Source organism: Nakaseomyces glabratus, chromosome L, assembly GCF_010111755.1.
Source record: "Nakaseomyces glabratus chromosome L, complete sequence".
Classification (NCBI taxonomy): Eukaryota; Fungi; Ascomycota; class Saccharomycetes; order Saccharomycetales; family Saccharomycetaceae; genus Nakaseomyces; species Nakaseomyces glabratus.
Genome location: NC_088962.1, coordinates 641937 through 667287, shown reverse-complemented (window position 1 = coordinate 667287; position 25351 = coordinate 641937). Strand labels below are relative to the sequence as shown.

Below are 25351 nucleotides of genomic sequence, written 5' to 3'. Positions count from 1 at the left end.
GCTGTAATCTTTTCACAGTAAATATACAAGCATCAAATGTAAAAATATATATAACATTACATATAAAAAAATAAACTGATCAAACAAGTATATCGTTGTTTAAAATTCAGCTCTAGTGTCAGGTTCATTTTTCTTAGATTCAAAACCTGAAGCTATTTTCTTACCAGGTTTTCTTGGCTTACCAGATGATTTTTTAGGCGCATTGGTGTCAGTTTTCCTGTTGGATTTCGACCCGAAATGGCCACTTTTATTCTCATTTCTACCAGAATTATTATCTTTGTTTCTTTGATCTGGCTTCCTTCTTACTGATTTCAATAAGTCTTTACTTCCTTCTTTATCAATTGCAATTGAAATGTTGCTGGTTGGTGGCAGAGGATTCATGTGCATGTTTGGATTCGCGAACTGAGGTGGAGGCATCATTCCATTTGGCATAGGTGGTCCTTGCATTGGAACACCCATCGGGAACATTGGAGGATTTGGTGGTACACCGTATGGAATCTGTCCATTAGGGACAAAATACGGTAGACTAACACCAGGGGCTGCACCAGTGTTGGACATTGGAATTATTGGATTACCGGTGCTTGAATCATACTGGTTTGTCACTGCACTATAAAGATTAGCTGCGTTGGCCAATGTAGGTTCGGCTTGGTTTTCGGTCAAATTTAGCTGTTCTATTTCGACAACTTCAGTGTTATTTTTGGCTTGAGGGTCCTTGAAAGATTTTTCAGATGTCTTTCGTTCAGTTGAATTTTTTTGAGTTTTGTCACCCTTCTTGATGTAGGACAATAATTCCTTGGCGGCAGGATCCTCAGGCTTTTCTCTTCTTGGTTGCTTTGCCTGCTTTGTCTCTGGCTTTGGCTTAGCATTGGTATTCTTCTGTTGTTTAGCAGATTTTGAATTATCAACTTGTGAAACCTTCTTTGAAGCCTTAGAATGGTATATAAATTGTCTGTTTGTAATATTCAATAGGAATGAGGCATCTAGACCGATACCACGCTTTGTCCTCAATCTTCCACCAAATTTGTTACCGGCAACTATTTCATGGTCAAAAAGAACTTGAATTGATAATGATAAACCTAATGTGGTGTATCCAACAACAGTACCCTTTGAAAACAAAGGCACTTTACCAGAGTCTTGTATATAAACTACACGATCACCCAAATCAAACTTTTGTGCTCTTAGTTGGGAGAATGAAACTCTTGGTGATAAAACAGCTTCCCTTGGAACCTTTGCAAGTTGTTTTGTCTCATGTTGCTCGATACTGCTAGAATATTTTTCAATGTAATCTTCACATGCCCTAATTGAAGCCTTTGTTAGCGAATTACTTTCCAATGATACAACCACAAAGTTTTCGGTACTGAACTTAATCCATTGTTTGATATCATCCAGCATACTCATAATAGCACGACTAGATAAATCAGGGAACAGGTCTTGCATAACTGGTATATCACCGGATGTCTTAGACAGTTTAGCAAAGAAAGCAGGAAACATTTCTCTGTACCTTTTAATTAAGGCAACAGCAACGTTGGAGTAATCCCAGCCCTTAATGTTCCTCCTAGCGTAGCCTAAAACTTTTTGGTGGCGAGCTTCAAACTTAATTGGAATTCCAACATTTACATGGCTACCATTACAATCGGTAACCAAAAACTTCGATGTAATCTTTGATAAAAATAGTGGATGTAGTTGCAATTCCTTACTTATAACGTATGAAGGATAATACTTTATCATACTTTCGTCCATTTTTAGTCTGTCTTTTCCTATGGTTGGTTCAGTTTTCAAAAACCTCTTTTTCACAGTTATCTTTAATCTACTTTCACTACTATATCCGTCAACAGTGGCTTCACCACCATAAGCATAATCACCAAGGAAAATCACCTTCGAATTGATTGGAAATTCTTTCTCAATTGGCTTTGGTGGACGCTCGATATATCTTTCATCATGGTTAGATACGTTTTCTACTACTAATTGCATTGGATAATAATCAGGTTGGGATGCATAGGTTTTAACGTATGCACCATTTGGTTTTCTTACCAAGCCGGTAACAGCCAAAACTTGAACAATGATGTCAATTTTTTTCAAAATCACAGCTTTCTGCTTACCATAACTTCTAAGCATGGAATTCTTAGTACTATTAAACTGTTTGCGCTCGTTGTTCTCAAGTGGTCTGGTAATGATTTTAACAGTATTTTTAGCTGGGTTTGGAATACATTCATGTATAGTTTCACCATCAGTGATTGATATTAGCTTAGATTCACGCAAATATGGCCATCTGGTATAGACAATTTTGTTTAAATATCTATCAGCAATGTCTTTCATGGTCAAGTTATTTTCCTTGTATATATCAGTTATTCTTAATACCATAGATTGCTGTCTAGATGGTTGTTGGAAAACATAACTTTCGTTATATTCCAGACTGTTGGTAAATGGCAAAGAATATAATGTTGGGAAACCAGCTAGTAATTGAGTCTTCAGTTTGGCATTTGGTAGAAGACCGTAACGAAATTGCTTACCTTCCATTGGTTTAGGTTGATATTCTAGTGCAACACAGTGATTATGTTGAATATCTGAGAAAATACCCTTCAGAGTTGTCCTATAGACATTATCCACTTGAGGATTGTACATGAAGGTAAGGTTCTTACCAAATGAGTTTCTTTGTTTCTCCTCAGGTGATAACTTTGCCAAGCAATGATTGGTTGCTTCAATCAACCTATTTTCATCAACAAATGGCAACAAAACCACGGCTTCCCAATCAGCTGTTTTACCGTTTTTATCTAACTGAACCTCAGATGGATAGAAATCCAAGATTGGTGATTTAGGATCATACATCAATGGTCTATAAGCAGCTGGAAGAAGATTCTTTGATCTCTCAGGTAAAACAGCCATCAGTTGTTGGAATGGGGTTAGTGGAGAACCTTGTTCAAATTTAATAATTTGATCTAGACCTTTAGCTAGGTCAGATATACGAGGTGCATAATGGAAATGGTAATACCAACTCCATGATGGACAACCCTGGTAATAATAGTACAAGACCCATTGCAAACCCTCCACATAGTTGTTTGCAATTTCTACGATCCTTTCAGGTTCATCTCTTTTAATGCCAAATTTGGACCTGTAATACTCCGCTTTCCAGTTTTCAAATCTTTCGTTGTAGATATCTTTTTCCTCTTCGAGCTCTTCTTTGTCTTCGACAATTATAGCACTCTGGTATTTCTTGATTGTCTTTCTTGTTTCATTAATCCTATTTTGACGCTGTTCATCAGTTTCTGAAGGATTAATAGCATCAATATCCAATTTTAAGGAGTACGTATCCTTAGATTTCGAATGTACTATAATTAGACCGAGATCTAAAGCGAATTTCTTCAAGAAATCCAAATTTTCTTTTAGGGTTTCAGTATCAACGCTCAAAGGTAATTGTGGAATATCAGAATCTTCCAAGTTAGCGGGAATTTCTTTATTGATTTCCTTTAATAGCCATGGCTTCACCATACCTACCAGTTTTTTTTGTTGCTTGATCAGTAGTTTCTTACCCATTCTCTGACGTTTCCTTTCACCTTCAAGAGAAATATTTTCCAATTGCTGATTGAACCATGCAACATCAATATCATCATTTTCAAAATTCATTAGCTCGAATTGAGATAGGTAATCTAGCCACACCTTCAATCTTTTGAAGTTAATTTGACCACGTTCATTAATATAGCCGTCAACATGTAGCAAAGCCTCCTTGAACGTCTGTAATAACACAGGGAAAGCACCTTTGTTCAAGTGTAAATCCGGTAAGTTTGGAAGGAAATCATTACCAATAACAAACATAACTAGAATAAAATCATCAAGAATATTTTCGAAATCAAATTCAAATTGTAAATCATCACCTATTTCCTTAAATTCTAATTCAAGATACTCTCTTAGCAAAGATAAATGGAGGAGGTAAAAATTTTGTTCTTCCAAGTTTTTATTCCTTGAATTATTTCTTCTACCAAAAGTGACTTCCTCTCTAAGCAAGGCAAAGTGTGGAGCGTGAGTGGATAAACCAAGCATGATCAGGTCTGCATCTAGACCATATATACAGTGCCTCGTGTTAACATCATAGTCTTCTTGTGCTGTGATGTTCCTAATGAAATCCATGATCTTGTGTTCACCTTCACCTGGAACTTCGTGGCCAGATAAAATGACTTCAATATCCCTCCAGTTAGCATCATTCGTTACCTTATCATGAATATAATAGTTCAAGTTCCGTGTCAATTGAGCCATAAATTCGGTACCTGGTGTGATACAATTTGAGTCAAAAGCGTCACCTTTTGGAATTTCTTCACCTTCATCCATAGCCTTCTGCAAAGCCTTCTCCGTATCCATAGCGGTTCTGAATCTTCTCGATCTCTGTTGATTCATCTTAGCTCTTGGAGCGACACCATCAATGGACATGTAGAACACTTTTTTTGGTTTGATCATCAGGAACAAATGGTCGATATATGTGAAAATTCTAGAGTACAATTCTTCGTCAGACATTTTCTGAGTAACACCTTCATCATCATTACCATGCGTACATGTGTGGATAAATGAATTCATATCTAAATACAAGTTGTCAAATTCCGGAATTTGAGTTCCTTCAATTAATTGAAGGATCATAGGCCATCTCTCAGAGATATACCTGAAAAACTTAGGAATACCCATTTCTTTATTCTTATCCTATTAATCCGCAGAAGTAAAAAAATATTGTTATATCCTTTCTTGTATAATAAAACAAGGCAGTATCAATTGAGAAAAAAAAAATAGCCCTCAGATAAAAATGAATGCTGATATTAGTCCCAATAGCAGATGTAAAAAGTATGAGAAAAAAGAATTACAACTAATCTCTCTTTCTCTTCTCCTTTTAATCACTGCAAATAATAAAAACCCTCGTGTAAATGATTAAAGAAGTTTCAACAGATTAATGAAAATCTTCTTTTAGCGTTCAGGGTGGTTTCGGAAGGAATGTAATTCAATTTATAAGCAGTAGTTAGCAAAAGAAAAAATATTCAACGACTGACTTTGGCGTTACTTCTATATTTCCTGTATTCCTTGCTACACTAATTCTTCGAATTGTTCAAGTTATCTCTTGTCCTTTCCATATTGTTTTTTTTTTGGTTTTCGTCTGTTTTTTTTTTTTTTTTCAAATTCCCCTTTGGCCACACAGATTGCCAAACTTGCGAAACTTCGAAGACAAGTGAAAAGGGACCCACAAGAAATGATGTTATACGTAATTGGTCATATGATATTTCGTATATATGTATTACATCACATGTTTATCGTATATTAGGATAGTAGTATATCTTAGTACGGCAATATCATATGGTGGTTCGTAGTATGCTACTTCTAGTTTCCTAATTTTTTTTTTTTCTTCGCAAAGAATTTCTGCCTTCATTCAGCTGTCACAATCCAGTTTCTACAATAATATGGGCATCACTCCCTCTGTTAATGTCATTGATTGCCATCATACACTACATATAAGCAAAAATTGTATTTCCTTAGATTTCTATGTTTCTAACGTTGTATATCCTGGTACAAATAAGTATAATAGTGTCTAAAAGGAACTAAGCGATCAGGCGTACTTTCACACTTTTCAGAATTCGGGATTTTGATTCGATTGTTTATTTGTGAGTTAGAAAGTACTTTCCCAATTGGTTTAATAACAGCTATAAGGATTACCCCTTCTTTGGTATACAGGATATGTTTGGGCTAAATAAACCTTCTACAGGGTTGTTTGGTAATAATAACGCCGGTGCGAACACCGGATCAGGGTTCGGTAGCAATGCTGGCCAGTCTAGTGGTGGAGGGCTTTTTGGAAGCACTTCTAATAATAACACCGGTTTGTTTGGTGGTGCAAACTCGAACAATATGGCGGGACAAAATAATACGACTACGGGAGGTGGACTATTTGGTAATTCCAATGCAACTGGTGCAGGTGGTGGTCTTTTTGGTAACAGTAACAGCAACACAACAGGCAATGCTGCCTCAAGTGGTGGACTCTTTGGCAATAATAATACAAACACAGCAACAGGGACAACCACGGGAGGCGGCTTGTTTGGAAACAACACAAGTACTGGAGGTCTATTTGGTACAAACAATAATGCTGGCAGTACATCGACTGGTGGAGGTCTCTTTGGTACAAACAATAATACTGGTAATACGTCAACTGGTGGAGGTTTATTTGGTGCTAGCAAACCAGCTACAGGAGGCCTTTTTGGTAATAACAGTAACAACACGGCCACTACGAATTCGGCAAGTACAGGCGGTGGCCTATTTGGTAATTCTTCTAACACTATGAATGCTACAGGAGGAATGGGTGGACTATTTGGGAATAAGCCTGCACAAGGAATAGGGTCCACTGGGACTAGTCTGTTTGGTAACAATCAGAATAGCGCTGGAACCACATCAGGTCTTGGTGGTGGTGGATTGTTTGGTTCAAAGCCCACCACAGGATCGAGTTTGTTTGGGGGTAATAGTAGTAATACAGGTTTTGGCTCCAACACTAATGGAGGTTTATTTGGTGCTGTTCAGCAACAGCAACAACCACAGAGTGCTTTGGAGAGCATCAATCAGCTGGCCATTACACCACTTACAAGGATATCTGACCTACCCCCTCAGATAAGGGCAGAAGTTGAACAATTAGATCAGTATATCCAAAAACAAGTACAAATATCGGAGCACTTGAAAGCAGATGATAAAGATCATGACGAACTGGTGTCGTCTATACCTAGAGACATAGCATATCTAACAAAGGTGCAATCAATGACTATGCAATCACTACAAATGGATTTAAAAAGAATTTCAAAGAGTAAAGAGCTCACTGACAACAATCTATCTGACACACAGATGTTTGCTATAATACTACAGCAAATTCTGACTCCTGGTTCCAAGATATCATCTCTTGAACTAGAGAAGTTTTTCCAAGCAAAGATTGCTATGTATCAAAGTAAACTGGACGATTATTTCAGAGTCTTGTCAGATATCGAGAGCGCTGTCAATGGTATACATTGTGATATTTTCGGTGGTTCACACGAGATCAGTGGATCGGATGGTTTGTCAAATAATGACAATGCTCAAGAAGATCTCTACGCTATGAAAACTGGTCTAAACGCTATCATATCCACCGTAATCGAAGAATTCAAACTGTTCATGAGCACAGCTGATCAAATTGCATCTTTGCATCAAAAAGTGAAACTTTTGACTAGTACCAAGTAGACCTCTCAATGTTCAATAGTGTAAACAATAATGCATTTCTGAATTATTAAACTAAGTATTCTGGTATATGGAATATTTAATTTTGTAATAATAATAAGATCCTTCCCTGAGTAATGGTGTTATATGGTCATACCACGATAAATATAACCCTTTTAAGTGATTGTTCAATCTACAGAAGAATTTGAGCCAAGAAAAGTAAATTCCAAATAATGGCAGTTGTCGTTACTATTTAAATTCAGATTTGAATAGCTCCAGCAATACGTTAAACATTTCCAATCGTAAAGATTTGACATGATCTGATTCTTTCAAGCCATAACTTTTGGGATCTATGAAAATTGAGTACAAAATATCCAATTGGTAATTCGTTTTTAAAGAATTGTGCTTATTGTTGTATGCATTCAGGAGCTGGGTCTGTAGAATTAGTATTGTGTCCAATATTTCAAAAAGCTTAGTCATATTGCCATTGTGATATTCGTACCACTCATTTTTATTAACAACTTCGGTTCCAACTAAATCTTTCGTTTGAGTTGTGTTATGGCTAAATTTACAAACAGGTGAGAATGTCATAGACTTTCTGAATTGACTAAACTGAAAGTCAAGCTGCTCAACATCATTAATATGTTCATAAAATGAATAAAAGCTTTTGATTAGGCTGTTTAAAAACGGTAGAAGGTAATGGACTATTTCACTGTTTTGTTTCATTGTGAAGGTAGTTGTAGTCGCAGTCGTTATCGATTCCCCAACAGATTTGCTCTCTATATGGGTAATTTCTGATTCAACCAAGCTTTCGTTGATATCATCTGTTGTTTTCAAAATTTCATCATTAAGGCATCGCAAGTGATGTAGCTGTTCTGTAAACGTTCTGGAATGAGCCATTTGGTAACTATCTAAAATTAATACATTAGTTGTTGATGTGGGCGCCGAAAATCAAATAGGATGGTTCCTAATAGTGGGAATGTTTTAAACTGTAATACAATTTTTAGCATGTCCTTTTTTTGTATAATATTTAGTTAAAACATTTTATACAGTTGTGTACAACAATCACAGTTAAGGACACAAAAACAAAGATATCATGGGCGGGTATCAAATTGAAATTTGAGAGAGCTAACTAATACTAAATTCATCTCATGTCAAATGAAGAAGTATACTTGAATTTGACACACCAGAGCTCTTCTAAATCCGTTTTTGTGATTAATGCTTGAATTGGGTCTAAGGATGAATACGATTTGTAATTTAAATAGCAAAGTTGATTTTTACGATAAGTATTACCATTTTACTTTTTAACTGAAGGTAACTATTGAACTTGTCTGAATGCGGCAATATACTTGTTCATACTAAAAACTACTTACTAAACAAAATTAATTTTACATTAGAGATTGCTGTTATATCAAGATAGATATATTAAACATTCAACGTTTTTTATCCGCGGAAAATAAAATAAAGTCTATATAATCACTATTTAATTGGGTAAGAAACATTCTTGTGCGACAAATACAAACTCGTTCCCTTCGGCTCATTGTTAATATCTTCTTGAAATAATTAAATAGCTATATATCAATATAAAAACCCCGCGGCCTATCAGTTTTGAATTTCCTCCTTTTATTTGATATGGGGACCCTCGTCATACAATTTTTTTTGTTCTACTACACAACTATTATTATCAATTTAACAATAATGAATTCAGTGAAACTGTTCCAAAAAATTGAATGACCAAGACAGTCGGTGTTTAATCATCGCACTCATCACAAATCGCATTACTATCTGCATATCGAAAGTCTCGACAAACTCATCTTTGCCTTTACTACATTCTCTAATACTCTCCATAGTTTAACTGAAATGTTTACGTCAGAGAATGAACTCTCCAAGATGCGGACATTTCCGATGTGAAAAATTCAGTCTTACTATTAGGGCGTGGATGATTACTGTAAATGGAAGTGTATCTCAATGTGGGTAACTTTGTATTTAGAATGCTGAGGTGTTTTGTGTCTTAAAATGGACTGCAATGTAAGAAATATAGCGAATAAACACATATAATTATTCTATTCAAAAGGTAATATTGTCCATGTGAGATGGTTTGTCTGAAAAGCGTACTAACCAATTTCGATGTGCTATTCAATTGCATGCCGAATAACACCAAGTTAGGAAAAGCAGGACCTCTCAAGGTTAACTTGAAGAATGTATCTTTGTAGCTTTACTCTAAACATAATGTTTGAAATTCATGGTGAACCATTAGAACTTGCGGCTTCGTTGACCTCTCTAGATTTTTGAAGTTGTTATTCATCGATATTCAAGTTTTAGAAAATAGATCAAAAGCTGCCAAAAAATGGTAATTCAGTTTTTATAGGTCTTTATTAATACTAAATATTCCATTGTTCATATTCATTAAGATAAGACTAAGGGTGTGTAGCGCTAAAGCCATTATTAGAGGTATAAAAGCTTTTACATGTACACACAATATAGAAAATGAACTGAGGTAAATTTACTTTCTGAACTATAAGTGATTTGCGGCCTTCACTACATCTCTATCAATAAAAACATGGTATACAAATTAGTAGTAATAGTAACTAATAGTATCATTTTTTGTCTGTAGTGGAACTTTTAATTCCAAGATCGTTCCATTGCTGTAGCATAGTCTAACAAGAAAGTGTTAAACACCAAACTAAATAGTAAAGCAGTTTTTTAGTGAGATGATGAAAAGAAAACTTGGCACTAATAATTGCACAATAACATAAAAACAATTATAAACTGTGTAAGAAACTTTACAGCTATTCCAAAAGAGTTAGTATTCATAATAGTATTAGTGTATTTGCATCCATCCAGGAAATTGATGGACTGTTCAGTATTGGAATAGCTATACGAGTTCGCTAAGTCGAATTAAATCAGGTAATGGCAGTTATTTTTAACAGTATTGAAATTTACTGAAGAGGGTGAACTTAAATAGTACTCAAACTTAGCATAAATTAGTTTAGAAATTTGGTAAAGTCGAAAATATACGCGATTTTCATCCCGCGTTCTAGACTATGTTAACATTCTAACTTATTATAGGATCATTACTTGTTCTATATTCTGTACGGTAACATGAGTATACATAAAACACCCATAGAATTCATGTCGGATTGAGAATTATGCCCGAAAAGATCATAGATTTACATAATATTTAGTAAAACTGTAAGTCGCATCATTCTGGTCAGTCTACGGTCATTCTTTCGTTGTGGTTTTCAAATTGGTAGATCCGTGAAGAGTTTCCGCAACTTCATGTGAAAAATAGATAATAGGAAAATCTTGAACAGCAAAAAAAATAGTAAATCAGTCTATTGTGTATTTATGGTTGGCCACCTGTGTCAAACAGAAAACGTCGCAGTAAGTGGGAAATAATAATATGGGTCCACGTTAGAGGTTTTGTACTTCTTACTCTTACTACATGTTAAAACTATATTTGCCAATTTTACTCGTTCATCCTTTGTATATTCTTGATTAGAAAAGAAGGTAGAGGATGAAACCTATTTGGCGGCTCATATTTACATAAATTTACAGAACAATCTCCCTAGGATGAAAAGTATAAAGATGAATTCAGGATAGCCCAATTATATCTTGTGAACTTAATGTTTATTCTTTGTTGAACATATTCAATGTTCTCGGATCAATGGTTGAATACTATACTGTGAAAATATCTCTCTTGAAAGCCGTCTAATTCAATACTAGAGCAAAAAACTAGCGTGATTTTTAGGTCAGCATTCATTTTGTTGTGAAATTAGTGTATAAGAATAACGAGATTAATATACATATGGATTTAGGATATATTGGTTATTATCTTCTATAGTTGTTCTTGGTAAAAGGTTTGCATGCAACAATACTACAGCTCTTCCTGATGTTGTTTACAATGAAACCGATGCTTCCTTGAGCAAATATTAAGCAGACTATTTGCGGTCTTATCTTTATTTTCAATTAGAAACTACAGGAGTTATAATTCCAAAAAACCCGAAGACAAAAAGAGAAAGATTAATGGTACAACAGTTCTTTTTGGTATTATCTAACCAGCTGTTTTATTTTATTGTAATCTGGATAGAGTGGGGGGGGGGTTAGAAGAGAAAATTCATGCTTCAACAAACTAACTGTAATTGGATATAATACTGCAGTACTGTTTCTGTTTAGCGATTGTAGTAAAACATCTGTAGTTCAAAACAGTAACATTTTTGTATGTTATTATCCTTATTTACAAAGTACTAATTAGGTTTTGAGTAACATAGTACCATAATTCCAAGTTACTTTGGGAATCACATGCTTTTAAAAAGTCTGTTCCAAATTCCTCGTAATTGTACGAAGGAAATGGTTTAATCTCATTATTTTATTTGAACATCGGTCTGAAATCTTCCGAATATGGAATTTGACAAGTAGTTGGAACTTACTAATATCCGCCTCACCTAATTTGTATCTACACTACGATAAAAGTACAGTAGTATCATTACATAGAAGTGAAGGTAAGGTATAGACATGCACAGATGAAATCATTGTCGGTTTTAATTTCAATTTCCGCTTGCGTATCAAAACCCTCAACTCGTTCTTTGCCAAGCATCGACGTATTGTAGTGAGAGAGAAAATCTCGGTTGGTATAATACACATTTTAAAAATAACTGTTATAAAACATTGTAGGGAATTCTTTTTCTATAAAGTGCTCGTAGAAGGATTAAAATCCCGCTCTGATTTGCGAGGTTGTTATTTTTACCTAGTTTAGCTCTCAGCTGCATTCACTCCACGGAAACAATTTAGGCAGGAACAGCGTACATCTAATGACCAGTATTTGGATATGTTACTGTGTGAGAGTTCATACTTCTTGTTTGCCAGTGTGCTCCCTATTGTTAGAAGGAGGGCCCAATTCCGGCATGAACATGAAAACTAAAAGTTCAGTTCTTCAGTTTACTATCATCTGTAAGATGGTAACAATAAGTTTTTTTAAACTCAAGTTAAAAAGTTGATTTAACATTATTATTTCGAAGTTCAACTTATATTCGATACTTGAAAACTGACAGTAACTAAAATTCAAAAGTCACCGCCATTTCATTTAATATGAACATTGAATACTCAATCGAGAACAACTGCACATAAAGTCGTGTTAGGCATATTATTCTATTTATTTTGTTTAGCTTTGAATTACTCCCTTAGTAAAAGTGTTCAAAGTCTCTTTAATTATCGTCAAATTTATCTCCAGAAATTCTTAGTTAACTATTTCAAAATAATAAGGTGAGAGATTATTGAATGGTTTCTGTAATTTCTGTGCCAGTATTGTCATTAATTCATTGCTCTAAAGGTTTGTTACTGTAATAGATATTTGTTAACATTTCTTATCGGGAAACCACTTAGTCATTGTTTGGCAAATGTAGTTCGGTTGTCAACGGTCCTAAACAGTTAGAGAATACGATCTGGACTAAAATAGATTCTACATACGGTCAACTCGATAGATAAATAATTTTAAGGGTCACAATAAAATTATATGGTATTTCTCTGAAGTTTATGTTGATTAAACAAGGAGCAACATGTTCTAGAGTTTGAGAGATTACAGTGCACTAACTACATTGGGGAATACTCATTAAAGCGCACGCTGCCATGAGTGTTATTGGAAATTTTAAGTTATTCTACAATAAATATACAGACGTTATTTGACGAATATAATACTGGCTCTAACACAGAAAGTGCTAGAATATCATATAATTTGCTCACTACGAAATGGGATTCCAATTAATTGAAATGATTCTATCATTTCTATATTGCAACGCAGAAAAGGTTTGTATGAGCGTTGCATAGAAATAATTTCGTTAAAATGTTAAAAATAGAAAGTGAGAATACTTTAAGCACATTCGAGAAATAAATGTTTTCGAAATCACTTGGTTTTAACTGATGGTAGTAAATAAAAGTTTTTTCTCACTTTTTGTTCCCAAAGACTATAGATTCTCAAGGAAGTAAAGTAGTAGTAGTAGTCCTTTGCAATATTTAATTTGGACAGTGTTATCGATTTTTCTTTTTGTTTAGCAAAAATCAATACTGTTTACATTATTGCAACAGTTGTTTTAAATATTCTGATATGAGAAGTTGTAAGTTCCTGAATTTTTTCTTTATTCTCATAAGTCTTCGGAACAAGACCCTTATGATAATTGTCTTAAGTTAGGTGGAAAGTGTGTGTAAATAAATTCAGTCTTTAAAAACAGTTTTAGCAATTCGTCCGGAGGATATTGTTTCAAAAAAGAAGATGGTGACAGCTTTTGCATGAAGTTATAGTAATTATTGAATAGTTAAGTGACCTTACTATTCGATGAAGTCTTTGTTACGGAAAGGAGAGCTATGGAATATGTTTCCATAAGTAGCCCATTAGTTACAAGGATCGATGTACTAGAAATCAGATGTTTCTCAATTGCAAAATAAAAAAGCTGAAAGAGGGCTATGAGAAATCAAACCATCTTTACAATTTTAATATTTTGTTGTAGAGTACATTATTCAAGAACTCTTGAAAATGGAAGCCACCATTAAAAAAGAAAGGGCAGGAATTTATATCGTATATTTTTAACTTGATGAGGCATTGCAGAGGAGAACTAATAATGTAACTCTTTCTTTATTGTCTAGCATTACAATTGAAAAAACAATTTTTGGTTCATTGTAAAATAATATTGTTGGTATCCTTAGTTGTTAAGTTAATCTGTAGCACTAGCAACTTTTGCATGTTCTGGTTAAATATACTTGCACAGGGCCATCTTCCTATTTTTACAAAATGAAGTTATGGTGGAATGTTACTGACTAAACCTAGTAGGAGAATGCCAGCAAATGTTATATATCCATCTTGTGAAATTGGGAAACGTTACAGTACAGGAACCTTGTATAATAAATTAGTAAAAGAAGAAGGCAAAATGGACAGAACTTTACCTGAGATAATATTCTAAGAAAACTGCGCAAAATCAATTTAGTAGGGATTGGACAATCTCGGTCCTGTCCTATAATGTCGGTGCTACTCTCATCGTAAACGTAATATATGTTCTTGCTTTCTGTTACGAACGAACTCTGAGAAACAGAACACTGCTCTGTATCATCCCTTAATATCTACTAGTATTTGTTTTCTTAACCTCTCATTGTTTTCTTAATCTCTAGTTGTTTTCTTAACCTCTCATTATTTCCTAACCTGAGATCGGGTGAGAGCGTATTTTTTAGGGTGGCTACACCAAAATTAAAGTCAAGAGTAAGTCAATCATTACTGACCCAATATAGAAATAGTGCCGTCATCAATAGTGCGGATATAGCATATGTGTCTTGAGAGAGAGGAGAAAGTTACAAAGTTTCTGAAACGATAATTTTGGCAATCCAATGTTATTGATTTAGCGCAAATTCTAATATATCGCTTCTATGCTAAGCGGTGATAGCATTAGTTTACCCGCGAACAGAAAAAATAACTCAAAGACGGCAAAAAATAGCTACTTTATTCGATCAATTCCCTCAAAAACGTTACTCTTAAAGAGAAAATTTCCTATTCTCAATGCTGAGGTAGCGAAACTTAATTGAAAAAAAAAAGCCCATCCCACCGCATCCCACGCTCTTGGTTATTCTGTCCCCGTTTTCTCAGCGTGCCTCAAGGGGTTTCTAACGACAACTGCACAACTGCGGTATGTGATACTCAGCTGTCAAAATTCGATTGACGAATTACGGATTCCAGCAAAAAAAAAAAATAGTAACGATGGACTTTAACCCACTCACGGTGGTAAACTTACAAACTCCTTGCAGCATCCGAGCAATAATATAAACGGCCAAAACCCCTACATTGTTTTCTATGTGAGACCCTGAGTAATCTGCCATCTAAACCTTTAGCCTTGTTTCCCTCCCTGAACCCCTCCCCCCACCCTCTCTCAATCCCTCCTACATGTTTCTCTGGGTAGTGTTTTCTTTCTTTTTTTTATTATTTAGTATCGTTTTTAATTAAATCAGTCCCTTTGCCCAGCATTGTATTTCATTTTATTTTATTTTTTTTCTGTTTTTTTTTTCACTTTCATGTCGCCCTTTTCTGCCGCATTAATTTCACGCACGGGTTTTTGGTATATCAAGCAAACTACAAGGTTTTTAACTCCTCTGTGGATATTATCTCTAGTAACTGCTACCTATATTGTTGTTCCCGAGTATTCATCCCTACTAAAAATACATTGGGTTTGCAGATGCTACCCATTGGTACTGCAGTTTCTCCTCATGATTTGGTGGGTGAAAACGATGTAATCTATTGTGAGAATACTAAGAATAATTGTTGTTCAGAGCTTTTCCTAGAACATCTCTATTTCAAAGGATCGGTGACCTATCTCTCTGCTTTCAATCGTGCCATAAAAAAAATAAAAAATACAAAGAACCAAAAGGATGCCATTTTGGTTATGCAAAGTTTTCATTGTGATTTTGGTATTTAAATTTTTGTGATTTATTTCGTTTCACAGGTTTTTATTATTCGATGGTTTTACAGTGAAAATTTGTTTTTGCTACGTAGTCAGCACTCTTTTCTTAGCAAATTGGCATCAGCTCTTTCTTAACAAGCGATTTTTGAACTTGTATAGTATTTAGCACAAATTTATGTCCACTTTTCTTTTTAGTGAACTGCACAAAGCTCACTGATCTTTTTGCAAGGTTTTGAGCAGAGATGATCCACCGGGGTCCCCTAGAACTTCTACTTGCCACCCATTAAAATAGCTCTATATCATTAGTTAATGGACTATGCAGTAAGGAGACGTAAAAAAAAACTCTTATGAAGTTACTGGGTAAGTTTAGTGTACCAGAGAGTCGCGGATTACTTTCTCTTATTATAACTTACATTTTGAGCTCTGAAGACTAAGCAGGACGGCCAAATGGAGAACAGAGTGGCACAATTATCAATAAAATCGTTTTGAATGTCAATTTTTTTGGCCGCGGGAGTACTGGTATCCATTACCCCTCTCCACTTTTAAATCTGTCTCCCTTTCATCCCCCCCCCATTGAAAATGACCACAAAAAATGAAAAAAGGATCATCAAAGTATGTATGAGCATTTGAAGAACGGGAGTCGGATGTATTTTGGCGATCCATTTTTTTTTTGATCACGGTGATATGAAATAGGGATAGACAACAAGAAATTCAGATAGTCTACAAATCTGCAATCCAACGTTTTATGTTTGAATTCGATCCGTGGTCTTTTTAAAGAGGTTGAGGGAGAATATGTATTAGTTACTATCGTTCTTCCTCATTAGTTACATGGTTTAAGATCTTTCTCTCCCAGAAATGTCAATAAACACTATGCTACTTGAAAGGGCAATAAAGAGGATTTATCTGATCGTTGGTCATTTATTTTATGTTATTATCCTTCTCTTTCTCCTCCCCCGTAGTAATTTTAAAGGGTAAATATATTAGTATGTTTTAGTTGATCAGTTTTGATTATCTATCCCACTTTTAGAGGTTCATTAGTTCCTTTCTTTTTCCATTTTGCCTTACGCACTTTACATCCATTTGATTATCTCCTTTCTAGCTCAGATAGAAACGTAGGGTAAAGAAGCATGCTGCATAACGTTCTGGAGATGTTGAGAGATGCTAGTTGCAAAAAAAAAAAAAAAACATCTCACCACTTCTTCATTTCGGTGACAATTCTCATAAACAGAGGATATGGATTTGAAATTGTACAATTGTTGCATTTCTAAGATAAAAAAAAGACATATCTCGTTAGTGCAATTGAAGTTGCTTTCTCCGGCGATACTGTTGCCATTTTGGTCCTGCCCGCTCTTCAACAGATTGGTAGCCACAATACTTTCTCTTTGTCTTTCGTACTTATCTAATATCCTTCAGATAATTTCCGTGCTTTAAACTACTTAACTCCTTCTAATGTTACTGCAGGCTGTTAAGGGGATATCCTTAAGTTTGGTTATCTTTATTGTGCTAATTTTTTTTACCAGTTGCTTTCTCTGTGTTCAAGTATCGTTCGGTAATCCCCAAAATCATTTCAATTATATTACTCTTAGAAACAGACGTAGTCTCCCTAAAATGTGTAAGCTAGTTCCTGAGGAAGCAAAGTGTTACAATGTCCAGGGTCACGTCAGTTCTTAGACTTTTTATTGTATATCACTGTGCGGAAATAGTTTCTTAAAAGACGAGTGCTTTTATTTTTTGCTTTTCTTTGCGTAAGTGATCTTCAGTTTTTACTTTTTCTTTTCTTCCCTACATCCGTTCCGAGGATATTCTCAATTTCATCCCACAATAACAGCCAGTAGAGAGGGTTGTGCTACCTTTTTTTTCCTCAAGTAGTTGTCCACTATACTTTGTTAGTAATATGACGTTTGCAAAAAAGCAAAAAGTGATATACGATATTTGGTATTTTCTATACGTCACATCATGGTTTCCTAAGATAGAAAGACAACACAAAGTATCAATCTCCTTTCTTACATCTACAATGATTTTTGTGTGGCGGTTTTATTTGTACGTCGCCTCCTTACAACCTCTGTTCATTGTTTAAACTGCACCCTCCCAGTGAAATGAGCGCAAAGATTAGCAGGAAACAAAGCAAATCAGCAATCAGAGATCAAGGCCAAGATAAGAGGAATCCGGTAGATGACAAACGATTACCTGCATTTCAAAACACACAGATGAAAAGATTGGTCTCTCCACTCGAAATACTATCTATTTTCTATGATCAGCTTTCTTTTTCTTTTTCTTTTTGTTCTTCAAGTTTCTAGTAGAATTCATGGATCTCTTCCTCACCTTGTTTAGTTTTTACTAACTACAACAAATGAATATTGAATTCAGAATTAATAGTTCTTACTATACAAGATGTTTTAGTATCGAATATAGACATAAAAAAATTCACAGATTGTGCTATCGATGGGGGAGTATAGGTTTAGGAATATACTTATCTTCCTATAACTCCTTGGTGGTCAATGTCGGTATTATTGTCACTTTCCATCTCTAGTTCTTTCTTGCTTTTTTGTTACTTTTTACTTTCTTAATATGCATATCCTAACTCTCCAGAGGATTTCTACTGAAAGCTGCGGTATTTTGTTCATCACACGTAGCAGTATCGCTACTACCATCTACCATTGCTTTTTTTTTTCTTCCTTAATTTTCTTCTCTATCCTGAAATATGGTCTTCCCTATTATTCCCAGTACCAAGATGTCAATTTTATTTTATTTATTTTTTTTTTGGTTTTTCTACTATCTTGTCTTCCTTTCATCAGTGACTTTTGTTTTTCTCCGTCGCTCGCTTTGCATTTGCAAGTATTTGAGGGATATGATTAGAAAAGAAAAGTTGTTGAATTGTTTCTATTTATTGCCTAACTACTCGTATTAGCCTCTCTAAGCTTTATTTTTGTTGGTCATCCTACATTTTCCTATCTTAACTGAACCTCGATGCTTTTCCTCTAGTGTTTGCTCTCTTCCTGCCTCTACGTTTCCCCTTTAGCCACCCCCCATCCTAAGAAAACGACGGAGAAACACGTTATATTTGAGAGAGAAACAATCAAAATTCCAAGAGACGCACAACCGCAGAAAAGGAATGGAAAATCGAGGAAGAGACCCATTAGACCTCTACGTATGTTTATGACCCCATGCTTACAACACTATTCCTCCACAGCAGTTTCTAGAGGATCAGCCTTTTTTTTTTAGATTCTGTTTCTCTAAGTCAAAAGAAAAAAGCAACAGGTGGTGAATATCTTTTTTTTTTGTATTTTCGTTACTCTTTTTTATTAGAGTGGCAAAGTCAAGTGTGCAGAGAAGATGGCGAGTGGCTATGTCTTACATAGTTCATCTCCCTTTAATTTTTTTGTATCCCTCGCACTCTTACCCAAAGCGAAGAGATGATCGATGCCCGTAGGTTCTTTCTCCACCACTTTCTAAATCTTGCGTGATAATCCTTGATCTCTCTTTTTTTTTGTTTGTTTTTCGCTCTTCTACTTTATTATCTTTGGGCCAATCTCCCTTGCAGTTTCTGTGTCAAAAGGTAGGGGGAGGTTATCTCCTATTGTAGTTCCCTGCACTGGCCTCTCTTAGCTGTCGTCCTTCCTCAATTTATTGTGGTTCTGTCTTAGTCATAATCTACCCTTGCCTCAAAAAGATTTATCCCCGTCCTCAGCAGAGAAGCATGCACATAACAAATTTCCCTTGCTCTCCCTCTATTGGATTCCTGCCCTAACGACTTCACTCAAAATAGATCGCTTCGGCATCCTCCATTACACACATCGGACCAGCATCCTCACAGAAAGCCGTACAAAAGTTGTGAAGGCTTCCCTTCCCTGTCCTCCTGTGCTAACTCAAAAACATCCCTCCCCATTACACAGCAGAGACAACTTAATGAGCTCTCACTTGGGAAGGGAGTTGGGTCAATAATTAGACGGACCATCCAAAATGGGGGATAAAAGATAAAACCCGATCTCACTGTAATGAGATCCTTTTAGGTATAATTGTAATTAAAACAGAATCACAACTATTTTAAAATTATTAAAAGAAAAGAAACGAATAAGAACATGAACATGAACATGAACATTAACAAGAACAAGAACAAGAACAAAGACAAAAGACACAATAATTTTTCTTTTTTTCCTAAATGAACTCTCTCTTCTCTATTCCACCGTTGCATAGTGGCGTAGAGACTGGGAACAGAGAAAATTCCTGGATTACGCTTTTTTTTAAATCGATATTCATCCAATTCCTTGAAGGAAACTTATTTTATTTTGGACAAGTAAATTGATTTGATTACTTATGGTCCAAGAAAAGGGAAAAAAAAATTAGTATATATTAGATAGAATAAGTCATGGTTTCTTTAAAAAAAAAAAGAGGAATACTTGTATTGTGTAGATTGTGAAAGATAGAAAAAAAAAAGATCTTGTTGCTGTAGTTATTTCTATTTTCTTTTGGATCTTGTTTTAGCGTCTTATTTTTTATTACTTATTGTTTCAAGCTATCAACGACCATACGCTGCTGTTATAATATACACGTTAAGAACCATTCACTGGCACTATAACAATATACATAACTAAAAAAAAAAATAATAATAATAATAATAATAAAGGGTAATAACACCAATCAAGAACAAAAAAGTTATACACTAGTCCTTTATATTTTATCAAGTACCTTTTGAGGAAAGGATTAGCATTTAATTATTCAATAAACAGAGGAACTTTAATAAAAAAAAAATATATTGGTAATGAACAACTACATGTTAATGCACCAGAACAATTATCAATACCCAGTGCAGGTTCAGACACCAGTTCCCATGCCAAATCATCAACACCAACAAGCTGGCGCAGCTCAGCCGGCAAACCATATATTACCACTTACTTCTAACGCTAATGCTGGGTACCACAACACAAATGTAGTAAACAGCCAAGAGAGGGGAAACATAACCTTACCACCTATCTCGTCGATTGTAGGAAACTGTGTCCCACCGCAAGCACAACAACAGGATGTGTGCGTCCAGGCTCACGTCGCCGAACCATACCCACAATACCAGAGCATTACGCATAACAATGGTATGATCAAAGGTGGTCAGCAATATCACTACTACGTTCCTCCACCAAGGGCGATCACACCATGTTTGTCTTCTCAGGGAAGTCCAAGCTTCTCACATTCAAACCTAGTCATGGTACCAAAGCTGGATAAGCAAACTAGCTACCTAAACGCCAACGGTACAGTGGTAATGGATCGTACACCATCAAATTACTCCAACAGCTCACTGGTGTCTTACAACTCCCAGAATGCAGAATCTCCAGGTATGACAACACCAATGTCTACACCACCTTCCGCATTCTCATCTAGATCAGCATCGGCATCCGGCATGCCTATGCCAACTGTATTTGAAGGGCGTACAACTGACATCAGTAGAACTGCCTCTACATCTCCAAAGACACCATCGCTACCGGACTCCTCAAAGAGTATAAGGAAGAGCACAGAAGGTATTAAGAAGAGCAAGAGCAAGAGCCAATCACCAAAGACAAAGTCGAAGGTTACACCAACAAGCATTACTGTTAGCGCCATTGATGAGCTCTCGAAACTGAGAAAACAATGTCCTGTCTGTGGCAAAGTTTGTTCACGACCATCAACACTAAAGACACACTACTTGATCCATACTGGTGACACTCCATTCAAGTGTCCATGGAAGGATTGTAAGAAGGCATTCAATGTCAAGAGTAATATGCTGAGACATTTGAAGTGTCATGAGAGGAAGAAACAAGCAAAAGCTCAGGCAGCCTGATTTACATCAGACTCCAAATTGTTACGAACATTATTTTTATTTTCATATTATTTTCTCAATTAATGTTGACCATTTTTTTTTAAAAGATCAAAATCAAACTACTCACAAACTAGACTAAACCTTACGATGCTTTTAAGTTGCTTTTCCCTTTCTACTGTTTGTATGTGGTATCTCTGCCAGCAGTTTTCTTCAATTTCCTTAATGTTTAGGTAATGGAACTTCGGATGGAAATATATTTAAGGAAACGCACTAGGTACTACAAAATCGGAAATGTTTAGGAACGCTGCTTAAACCAATATTATTAGTATATTTACTATCACTATCATATTCATTACTGTTCATTTCTTTGCTGTTTTGTTATATTCATTGAATTTTCTGCTTCATTATTATGCTGACGCTACTGGCTATCCACCAAGATTTAAAACGGCTATTTATTACAGCTCCAGTACTATAAAAACTTACGAACTTGTACACTCTTTGTTATTGCTTGAAGATAAGAGCATCTTCTAAGGCACTAAAAACTATAATATTTTATATTTTTTACTCCTATTTTGCCAATACTTATAGATAAATGACCCCAATATTTGTTATACGGTTACGTTAAGAGGTGGTTTCCAGCGTATATAGCGGAAACACTTCGAATTTTACGTCGCTCCCAATTAATTGTATTTAAACACATGCTATTATACTTCTGTAATTCTTCATAGTATTATAATATTTCTTCTCAAGATATATTCTACAATAGCAGTCAATAGATTATACCTGACTGTATAATGATGGTTATGTGACGAACTGTGACTGTGTCTTTATGATCTATTTCTTATTAATGGTAAGTACTCAATCTCACTTAAATGAAGAAAAATTTGCTATTCAAACAAAAAACAATTTCATCGATTTGTGAAATTTGGTTGATTGAACTCCCATGAATATTTGAAATCGAAGCTGAGCTATATAGTGTAATCACATATCTTGAGCTAAAAATAACTCTGGCTGCAATCAAACTATAACTTTTATCGCTCTTAAAGTTATCACATGGAAGAACGCCTGGTTTTATAAATTAATCAGTATCTTTATCGGGCCTAATGGTTACATAATCATTACAGCGTCGAAAGAGCATGTTACTTAGTCAACGCATGTACAGAGCAAAAAGGAATGGCAACTCTTGGCTCTTTCTGTAATGATGTTTATCCTTTATGCCGTTCATCATCTCCTTTACTTTCTTAGCAATATGTCCTGCCAAGCTCATTAGACAGTAGGATCTTCACCTCATTCTACTGAGAAACCTGAAGAATTTTTCTCCTTTTGCATTACAAATTTCTTTTGTTTAAAGCTGTTACGCCCGAAAAACATTTTTGTTAGCAAGTTTACCTTCCCAACAGAACGTTGCGCGGGCAGGGAAGCTGCGGAAGGAAACAGTTGCCTCACCAAAAGACAAAGGGAAAAAATGTTAATCGACTGGTGGACATTTTAAACTTATCGGTGATAGTAAATCAGTGACGTAGAGTTCGGTAAGTTTTAAGCTTTGAGTTTTGTGTTGTTGTGTGTTGAGCCGATATAACCCAAATACTAACTAAGTTTAGGACATCCTTATCTTAAAATAAGATAGCAGGTCTACTTTCTTCACATGATGGACAATATTGTTTAATCTAATTGTTATCACCTATCATCATTATTCTCCACTGACGTCCCCAACCACTAATTATGATACGGCTTGACAACATTGAGATTATAGCATATAATTCTAAAGAATGATGGGCTGGTATTATCGATTACAATATTCAAGTAACTTATAAAAATTTGTACAGGTCGAAAGACCTGTATTATGCTTTGTACAACATAAAAAGCCCTTTTAGAATGTAGTTGGATGATATCAAATGCCGGCGGACACTGGATTGTATCGAATAGGAGGTGGAGGTATTAATTAACACAATGGATGCAAACCTATTTTGCAAGTACATTGATCAGACTGAATTATAAGTTACAACTGGCACTTTTTTAAACTCATTTGATGATACAACTCCTATATAGTCGATACATGTTCTATTTGAGTCATAGCCGAGTATACAGAATAGAGATTGGGTCATATTTGAACTAGTTATCTATAAGGTATACACAGATGAAGCTCCTATCTAAGAGCTGAAGAGTGGGTCCATAAGATCTTTGGTATCATTCAAAGTCTGAAAGAACTATTATCAAAGTAAAAATCTTATGAGATGGTTGAACATAAATATTAAGAGAACTGTGTTGCTGGTATACTTGTTCAGTAGTGTGTATTATGAGACAGAGTAATGTTTCACTCAATGCGAGTAGCAACAACTTTGCACGAATCATTACTTCAATCAAGGCAAAAAAAATAAATAAGCCCTGTAGGGGGCTCGAACCCCTAACCTTATGATTAAGAGTCATACGCGCTACCGATTGCGCCAACAAGGCTTATTAATTGCGTTGTGATGTAAAATATAACTTGAGACCTTATTGACTGTATAAAAGTTTTTTGAAAATTTATTATCTTACGCAGAATATCTGGATGCTACCATATTTTTATTTGATTAGAATGCATTTTATTTTCAAAACTTTTCCCAATACATTTGTTTTCTTTGTCATTCCTAACAAAAGAAAAAGATGGTATTATAACGAGTTCCTTTGGCATACTTTAACCTTACTGGTTACTGCAACACCAAGATATTCCCAAAATAGTTCTATATACATTTAGACAGTATCTGTATTATGTAACTGTTATCATAGTAGTTCTAGGTACCTGCATATATCAAGTAAAGAGATTTACGTAATGCAGCGGAAGGAAAAAATTGAAAAACGTATGATTCACAATACGTCACAGACCTCCTCCTTAGCTGTGTGACGACATCGATATACAGTAGTCACAACAAGTTTTGCATTTAAGTTGACAGTTTTGTTGATTGCTCAGTATGCTTTACAAATGTGACATTGGCGCTATCCTGTCTTGACCGTTGAATTAGGTATACAGGCCAACTACACATTACTGTACTACAATACGAATTGATCACGGTACCCTCAAATAAGAGAATCTTCCTGATTAAAGTCACACACACCCAACACACAGTTAGTTTAGTTTCGAGGGCTTATTCAGACACCTGTACGACTTCCACCACACACCCCATATTCATATCCTTATACTACTAACGAGTCATTTCTTATCTCCTACAATGCTCCTACACAGTAAAGACGCCAGATGGGAGACACCCCCCCCCCCGTCTCTTCAAGATCCTTGCGCATTTTCCTTTAAAACATCTGCCAGATTTCTCAGGTGGACGACAAGTGTGTAGAGGATTTTAGCCAGAGAGAACTGGGTTTTCACACATCTACGGGCCGACTGCCAGCCTTGTTCTGCTCGGATTACAAAGATTTCAAGGGGTCCACATTTTATCTGCATCTCTACTCTGAGAGGGAAAACGGGATAATTTCCGAGATCAAGGGACATCCACTACAGTCATTTCTCTGCGAATATGTCGTCATACATATTTCATGGTAGTAGTTTTTCCTAAGTCTAGTACAGACTTTTCTGTGAAAGATCTTAAAACTTTCTGGTTTTCATAGTTTTCGCGGTAATTGTTCCGTTTTTCCGTTTTTCCGTTTTTCCATCTACTTGCGGAATACATGTCTGTGCAGGATTCTCTTCCACTGCAAAAGTAGCGACAGTAAAATTTCGTAGCGACTTTTTATTTTGGGTTTTTGCTGTTTTCCTACTAAAGGCCTCGAATCCCACTGGAATCCCAGATTTTGACTTCTAGACACCTGATCTGATTATTAATTGTACTATGTCTTTCAGCTTTTCAGCTACCAAACGATCAAATTCATCTTACATGTTGAAAAGGCAGACACCTCTTGCTGTCGATGTGAAATATACTTCCAACGCTATGCAATGGACACACTTCTCGAT

The 25351-nt window shown here is 35.4% G+C and overlaps 4 protein-coding genes and 1 non-coding gene across 5 annotated transcripts; 2 read left to right on the top strand and 3 right to left on the bottom strand.

The window, feature by feature from the left end:
* Positions 1–99: 99 nt before the first annotated feature.
* XRN1 (chromatin-binding exonuclease XRN1) lies at positions 100–4668 on the bottom strand (the record flags this gene model as incomplete). The annotated part of the gene is made up of 1 exon (XM_449030.1): positions 100–4668. The coding sequence occupies one exon, from the start codon at positions 4666–4668 to the stop codon at positions 100–102; it is 4569 nt and encodes a 1522-aa protein (XP_449030.1).
* A 1035-nt stretch (positions 4669–5703) lies between these two features.
* On the top strand, positions 5704–7218 carry NUP49 (FG-nucleoporin NUP49; the record flags this gene model as incomplete). The annotated part of the gene is made up of 1 exon (XM_449029.1): positions 5704–7218. One exon carries the CDS (start codon positions 5704–5706, stop codon positions 7216–7218), a length of 1515 nt encoding a protein of 504 aa, XP_449029.1.
* Positions 7219–7443: 225 nt separating this feature from the next.
* GVI51_L05687 (uncharacterized protein) lies at positions 7444–8094 on the bottom strand (the record flags this gene model as incomplete). Its single annotated transcript, XM_449028.1, has 1 exon — positions 7444–8094. The coding sequence occupies one exon, from the start codon at positions 8092–8094 to the stop codon at positions 7444–7446; it is 651 nt and encodes a 216-aa protein (XP_449028.1).
* A 12291-nt stretch (positions 8095–20385) lies between these two features.
* GVI51_L05665 (C2H2-type zinc finger protein) lies at positions 20386–21432 on the top strand (the record flags this gene model as incomplete). Its single annotated transcript, XM_449026.1, has 1 exon — positions 20386–21432. The coding sequence occupies one exon, from the start codon at positions 20386–20388 to the stop codon at positions 21430–21432; it is 1047 nt and encodes a 348-aa protein (XP_449026.1).
* A 2360-nt stretch (positions 21433–23792) lies between these two features.
* On the bottom strand, positions 23793–23865 carry tK(CUU)10. Its single transcript has one exon. It is a non-coding gene; the product is annotated as a tRNA-Lys (tRNA).
* Positions 23866–25351: the final 1486 nt, after the last annotated feature.